The sequence below is a fragment of the Hirundo rustica genome, chromosome 12, assembly GCF_015227805.2.
Source record: "Hirundo rustica isolate bHirRus1 chromosome 12, bHirRus1.pri.v3, whole genome shotgun sequence".
Lineage (NCBI taxonomy): Eukaryota > Metazoa > Chordata > Aves > Passeriformes > Hirundinidae > Hirundo > Hirundo rustica.
Genome location: NC_053461.1, coordinates 4,575,518 through 4,582,716, shown reverse-complemented (window position 1 = coordinate 4,582,716; position 7,199 = coordinate 4,575,518). Strand labels below are relative to the sequence as shown.

General features: G+C 38.7%; 1 protein-coding gene across 1 annotated transcript in view; it reads right to left on the bottom strand.

The window, feature by feature from the left end:
* Positions 1-654: 654 nt before the first annotated feature.
* Positions 655-7,199, bottom strand: part of NISCH (nischarin) — a 29,434-nt gene continuing 22,889 nt past the window's right edge. The window contains exons 16-21 of the mRNA XM_040076016.2: positions 5,644-6,960; positions 5,064-5,238; positions 3,717-3,870; positions 3,051-3,179; positions 2,519-2,680; positions 655-2,055 (exon numbers count right to left, since the gene is read on the bottom strand). Of these exons, the coding sequence (XP_039931950.1) occupies positions 1,427-2,055; positions 2,519-2,680; positions 3,051-3,179; positions 3,717-3,870; positions 5,064-5,238; positions 5,644-6,960 (2,566 nt within the window). The 3' untranslated portion in view covers positions 655-1,426. The remainder of the gene's footprint in view (positions 2,056-2,518; positions 2,681-3,050; positions 3,180-3,716; positions 3,871-5,063; positions 5,239-5,643; positions 6,961-7,199) is intronic.

Here is a 7,199-nt window from a genome sequence, read left to right as displayed (position 1 = left end):
AACAGCATGGAAAAATACTCTGTGAAACCACCAAATTCCTAACACCACTGTGGACTCTCCATTCTTGGAGAAAAATCATAACTTGTTTGGACCAGACCCTGAGCATTCTGTTTGAAGATTGCCCTGTTTAAAGCTTGACTGCTGGATCTCCAGAGGTCTCTTCCAACCCAGATTTCCGTGTGTGTTTAAGGGGCATCAGTTTTAAGCAGCATCAGCTGCCACATAAGTATCAAAACCGTTCTTCCCTTCTTAATCCCATTCGATATAGAACATTCTTTTTCAATGCCTAAATATCTGTCTTTGTAATAGTGATAGAGATTTTACTGTCATGGGGGACACTAAAACTTGTCGGGCACAGCAACCATCAAGTTAAACATGACAGCTTCGAAAGAAAATCCCTAATATCTAATAGATAAGCAAAAATTGATACTTGAAAGAAATCCTCATAGAAGCTGCAGATCCTGTTTCCATGACTCAGCTGCAATTCTGGACTAACAATCTTGTTATACAAGAATGAGCTATTTTCTTCTTTCATCTTGCTGCACATTTTATGTTTTACAATGCACTTTAGTAACAGAATGTGTGCTGCTGAACTGCCATATGGTATCCTGGAAACACAAGACATAAACTAGAATAAAGACAAGGCCAAAAGAAAACTGTCAAATTACACTTTATTTGTATTGACAAGATAGGCAAAAGAAAGACTTTGTGTTCAGAGATACAAATCCATTATTTGCTGACAAAATGCTGATATACCCACACTGGGTATTTGCACTTTTCAAGACAATACTGAGAGGATCTTTACCAAGCAATTCTTTTATCCTTGGATAAGGAAAATGAATGCCTGTTAAAATAGTTACATATGAAAATTTGTCACCTGCTTGTGGCTCAAATTTTACTGTTAAGTTCAGGATTGGCAGCAAATAATTACACTTGGCTTCAAAGAAAAACTTATGTAAAACTATAAGATCATTAAATAATAAGCATTAGCAGCATACCCAAAATACTTCTTGTACAAAGAACATTGCACTTAAACATACACAAGCATTTACCCTTATTTACACATTAGAATTTGTATAGAACAGCAAGACTGATATATACAGAAATATAGTGGAAACCTTAACAGCCCCAGACGACAGAATATCTAGTGTTGACTCCTTCAATTTTCCATACAGTTTCCCAGGATGTCTCGTGGGTTTTTTTTTTCACTATATACTATTGCATAAAAAATAGACTGTACAAGAAGGTCAGTCCCCAGTTAACACTTCAGAGTATCTCTGTGTACTGTTACATGTTCACTGCACCACGGAGCAAGAGAGCGCAGGTCAGCTCCTCCTGAAAACAAAGAGAACTTGACAGGTGCTGTCTACTTAAACGCTGTGCTTTACCTCGTGATACACACTGAAATCACTTGGCTGTGCAGTAACTACCCAGTGAGTTCCAAAGGCAATTCCCTACCACACAGGATCTCCCACTGTCTTGCAAGCAATGAAATTAATTTCTCCCTGCTTTCTGCGCTTGGGATAAAAATATACCACTGGATCTCTCTGCTCCTGCTGGCCTCTTGTTTAGAATTTCCCTTTGGGACACTATCAGTCTCTCCAAAGTGATCCAGTGTTAAATTCTGCATCAGGTCCTGATTCTGAACATCATCAAACACAAATGTAAGGGCCTGTGGATATGTCTGATACCCCATGAGCACTCTATCTAAATCCCGGATTCGTCTTCCATCTGCGAGCTGATACTTGTCTCTCTTTGGTGGCTCCTTAGCAAATTCAGGTAGTGGGTAACTGATGTAATCTTCATCAAAGAGGAACAAATCAGAGCTGGTCAATATCAGTGTTTTAGGTTGAAGTGAACTAGTGTTCTGAGCAGATCCTTCAAAGTGATTTACTTGAAATGCCAACACGTACAGAAGGATGTTAAGGGATGGAAGATTGGTCAAACCATCCATCTTCTCTGCCACTAGAAAAGCAAGGTCCCCAATTTCCTCTTCATTTGGATAAATAAATTTTACTCTGCTAGAGTGAATCAGTTCATAGTTCTCCATTTTTCCTGCAAGAAACACACATTATTATATCGCTACTTAGTGCTATACAACACTTTCTTAGTGTACTAGGATAAACAACAGCCCCTGACAGCCGGCTGCAGCTGGAAGAATTCAAGTTTTGTATCTACTGATACATGCTTTTGCTTATAAACAATATTGTAATAATTTCTGCTGGAGTCCTTCTTGCATTACCAACATACTTTTCTGCAAATTTCTAACCATGTAGGTCCAGGGTGAATGCAAGAAGCCATCACTAACTTCACCTGTGCAAGACTCTTACGTACATTTAACAATTCTGCTCACATAAGGCACATCTAAGATAATTAAAGTCAGGGAGTTTAGTTAAAGTATCAAATAGGAAATGACTGATGCATAAATGTCCCTCAAAAGAGTTTTTAATCAGTACAGTTTAGGTGAAGCCTTAAGTATGATGCCCAAATATGCCATGATGTAGAAAAGACCACTCACCTGTGTTTTTACTCCCAAATTCAGAGTAGAAGTCCTTATCTACTGGTTCAGGTGAAGGAGTGCGTGCAAGCAGTGACAGGACTGCCATAAGCTGCTGTATGAAGGTGTGAGTGTTGTAACTGTCTCTTGTCAGGCAGGTGACGATGTGATCTGCAGAATGTCCTGAGGAGAACACAGAATGTCATTCACCCACTGATCTGGACATGGCATTACCATTTCTTGAACCAACATGCAACTGTCATCAGAAAAGATTTTTTTTTTTAAGGATTAGTTCTCCTGGAAACAGGCATCATAATTCAGAAATCTTCCAAATTCTTGAAAACAGCAATGGAACCCTCACAAATACCTCAAAAAGACAATTTATTTCATTGAAAATACAATGTATACTTATTATTCAAATATGCTCTACGGATTCAAGAAAAAGAAGCAACAGAAAATCTCTCTTCCATCTCACTAATAAAGACAGGGATCCATCTAAAAAAGACTAGAACAAAATAGAACAGGAAGAACTTTAAGCACAAGATGTACTCACCAGTAATTCGGAAGTATTGGTCAAACAGGCCAACATTTACTGACTGAAGGTCATTAAGTTTTAGCACAAAGCAGCAAGAGAGGTGGAAAGAACTGTTTTCACAGTCTGAGTTTTCTTTGTTCCAAAAATCTGTTAAAGAAGGATATATGATAAAAAAGTCGAAAGAAAAAGACTGTTGTGTCCATAAAGCATAACTTTTATATTACAATCCAATGCTTATCTCACACTTGAAGAAAGAAATTAAGAAAAAATTTGGTACAGGAGCTAAGAAATTCTTGAGCAAAATACAAGCAAATTTTATTAGCAGCATTTTTAAAATATTTGTCACATACCAGATTTAAATCAGCACATGCATTAATAACAGACTTGAGCCAAATGCCCACCATGAGGCTCACTACCCTTCACTTTCCATTTTCATTATGAAAGGGACTATGAAATGACCTCAGAGAAAAGCATGGATCCAGTGGCAGCTAGAAGGGTCTGTCTGAGAAGCAGACATGACTCAAGATCCTGCTTTTTGAACATAAAAACCTTATGCAAATCCTGATCCCTTCAACTAGGAGGTCTAAGAATATTGACCAAAATTGGTACTTAGACTGAGGACAAACACAGAGAGAGAGAGATTAAGTTGATAATGCAATTAAAGGATCAAAGCAACTATTTTACCTGACTGGTGCTCATCTGCATGAATGAAAGCATCATCCAACAGAAAGTAAATAGCTTTTGTTGAGAGAAGCACACAAGCCATCACTTCCACATTGGGAGTCTTGTAAAACAGAACTGAAGACCACATAAGGTGTCTCAACTCTTCATTTTCCACCTAAGATGTAAATTTTATTTCATAAACACATAAACTTTGATATTTGAGATAGTTTCATCACCTTAGAGGCAACTTTAGGTCCCCAGAGAAACAACTTCAAAATCTTAAGCATCTGAACACGCTCTGGTCAAAGAGAGGTAGTTCACTTGAGGCCACAATGGCAGCCACTGAAAATATCTTGTGTGGATATAAGAAAATTATTTTTCTGTTATAAGCAAACTATTCCTTGTTTTCTGACCAAAATTAGAAAAAAAAAAAGAAAAACATCTCATCTAGAAGACTTCATAGGGCAGACACTGCAGATAAAACTTTAATCACCAGCTGAGCAGTGGCTTCCAGACCTCAAGTCTGCTGAGCCTTCAGGTGCTCCTGAGGGTTGGATTCAAAGACCCTGGAGAGAGGACAGGAGCACAGCTTGCCACTGCAGCTGCTGTTCCAACTCAGCATCTTCCCAGCTTCTAATCTGATGGGCTTACTACTGACTTAAATAAGTCACTCACTTTTCTTATCAGTTTCTCCTGATATAAAAAGAGCAGCACAGCTTGTAACTGTGCTTAGTTTAAAAAATTTGGAAGAGAGGTAAAGGAATAAGAAAAATGTATCTATTTCTCAAGCTTTTCAACTGACATTAGTACTCAGATCACAGTGATTTATCACTCAAAAAGCCATATCGTAAATTTTGGGTACTTTTTTGATTTGATGTTCCCCAGACAGACTTTACCGTTTTTCAGAAAACAGGTTTATCTGTTCATGTTTCTGGAGTACCTGGAAACATGTGTTGTAGTCATGTACAGTACTACAAAAATAAGTCAGAACACTTATTTATTGATTTAGCTAAGAAGCATCCCAAAATTATTCCATTCCTGTTATTTTCTGTCCTTTTGCCACTTAAAAAAAAAAAAAAAAAAGAAAAAAGGGAACATTCTTGGAGGAATCACATCTTCAAGACACACACGAGTGTACTTTCCTGTTAGCACCACAGATCCTGAAGGCAAAATATGCATTGCAGGATCCCAACTGCTCTAGCAGGGAACCCAAAATGGAATAACACACAAATTCTTCATCAAAATGCGTCCAGGTTTCCCAGAGCCTAATTCTTGTGGCTAAATTTGATCAGGAAAGTTTTTATAGATACTGTGTAATACAGAAAGGTCACAAAGCATGTTTTTGTACACTTGGTATAGACATGATACCTCTGCAATGTTGCTATGGAAAAATTCAACCAGGGCTCTTCCCTTCAGCCCAGCCACATACTGCAGAGACACAGAAACATGAAGGTGAACGGGAATCTGGTTGTCTTCTGTTATCTTCTGCACAAGAAATTCAGATGGGTATAAGGATGACAGTGTCAGATGAGGCTTGCATAAACTAGAAAAGATCCAGAACACAAATTACCAAAATGTGAAGAGCTACATAGCTTTCCCCCATAAGAATATTTGTATTTCATTAAAAAATTAAAACTAGGTAACTTCCATTTTTAATAGTTTAAATCATTTATATATTGAGCATAGCTGTCAATCTGCCATGATCTCAGCCTGCAGGCACATGAAATAGGAAGCTTCCTTCCATCAGAAATTACATTTTAGATTGCAGCAACAAAACAGAAAAAAAAAAAAGGTAGACTGCTACAGTCCAGGACAAGCATTCACACTTACTCCAGACCAGCACAATCCATCAATACTACAGTCCAAACCCAATGACAATGACAGCAGCAAACACAGGGGTCAGGCCACCTCAAGCACTGTGCAAGAGACCTTCCACAGGAATCATTACCTGGCTGCCTGACCGTGTCTGTTTGCCTCCACTACATGATTTCTTACACCGTCCGATTTGCTCGAAGCTTTGAAAATAATAATAGTCTTAACATCCTGCAGGAGTGTCCTTAAAAGGCTGTAGATTCTTAGGAAGTGGAATTTCTCATGAGGTAGAACAAACACTGCTGTAACAAATCTGTATCCGACAAGCAACTCCAGCACGTGTCCATCCGAAAACGAACCCTTCTGCTGGGTGGCACCGTGAGTTGGATGCAGCACGAGTGATGCTAATGGAATTCTATTCAGCTTAAATACACTTCCCAACTCTTCTGTGCCCGCCCATTTACCTGGCAGTGAACTGAAATCCACCTTTACTATGTACAAATGCTGGGGTGTGAGAAATATCCAACACGGATGGACCACACAGGGACTCTGGTCAGAAGATTTATATACTGAAGAATAAAGTGCAGAACACAAAACATTCTTTGACCGTTTCTTGTTATTGCCAACAGACTCTGGTTGATGCAAGACTTTCTGAACGTTGGTTTTATTCCCATAAACAAGATATGTTGGGAAACAACCTTTTATTTCAACATTTTCTGCTGAAATGCAATTCAATTCCATAAGCTGAGAGAGAAATTCTTGGAGGTTTGCTTTTCTACAGTACCACGTGGAGCTTGGTAACATTGATGTGTAGTGTTGAGAGCAACACGTTTGTAAACAGGAATAAAAGTCTTGAAGATTCTGGGAGTCTGAAACAATAAACAAGCAGTGGTCACTGTTTTTCAGTTTCAGAGTTAAACAGATTTCTGGCAGGAGAAAGCCAAATTCTATTAGATCAGTGTAGGGAAAACACAGCGTTAATTTCAAGGCAGAAGGGATGTGCTGGCAATTTCCTCTCAATTCCTGATGAGGAATCTCAAACACAGCTAGCATCTCATCAGTCAAAACCAAACAGGAAGCAAACTGTCTGAGTCCTTTATGAATGTGAACTGAAAAGCTCCAGAGAATTTTGACTATGTCAACACTCTCCAATGCTATGTTGTCGGATGATTGAGTATCCAAAGTAGTGCTGAACTCAAAAGTCTGATCTCCTTCATGAAGCCCCATTTCAAAATATCCGTCTTCTTTGTCTGTGGTTGTGGAATTACCCGCTGGGCTTCCTTTATTCTCTGTGAGGGAGGGGGCAGATTTCTGCACAGCCTGCACTATCAAGGCAGAAAGGTGCTGGATAAAGTCTTGGTTGGTGGCAGTGTAGGACATACAGTTAAAAGGCAAGATGATGGTGTTACCGGGGTCAGGCACTGCACAGTGTTCTTCCTCTGAACTCTCCAAACTTCAAAAGAGAGAAGAAGCCACAGTAAGTACAAAGCTGAGTTTAAAAACACTTATGGCTACCTACAATTCACGGTGCTGCTTCTCAGAACTTTGATATTTACTCTAGTTAAGACAGTTAAATCAGTGTAATTTTGTAGAACATCTTTGTGCTGCACAGCCATTGATTTTAAAGGCTGGTAGTGTGTAATTCTATAATTAGAAATTAGAATAAGAAAGACATAACTAAAATGTTTAACT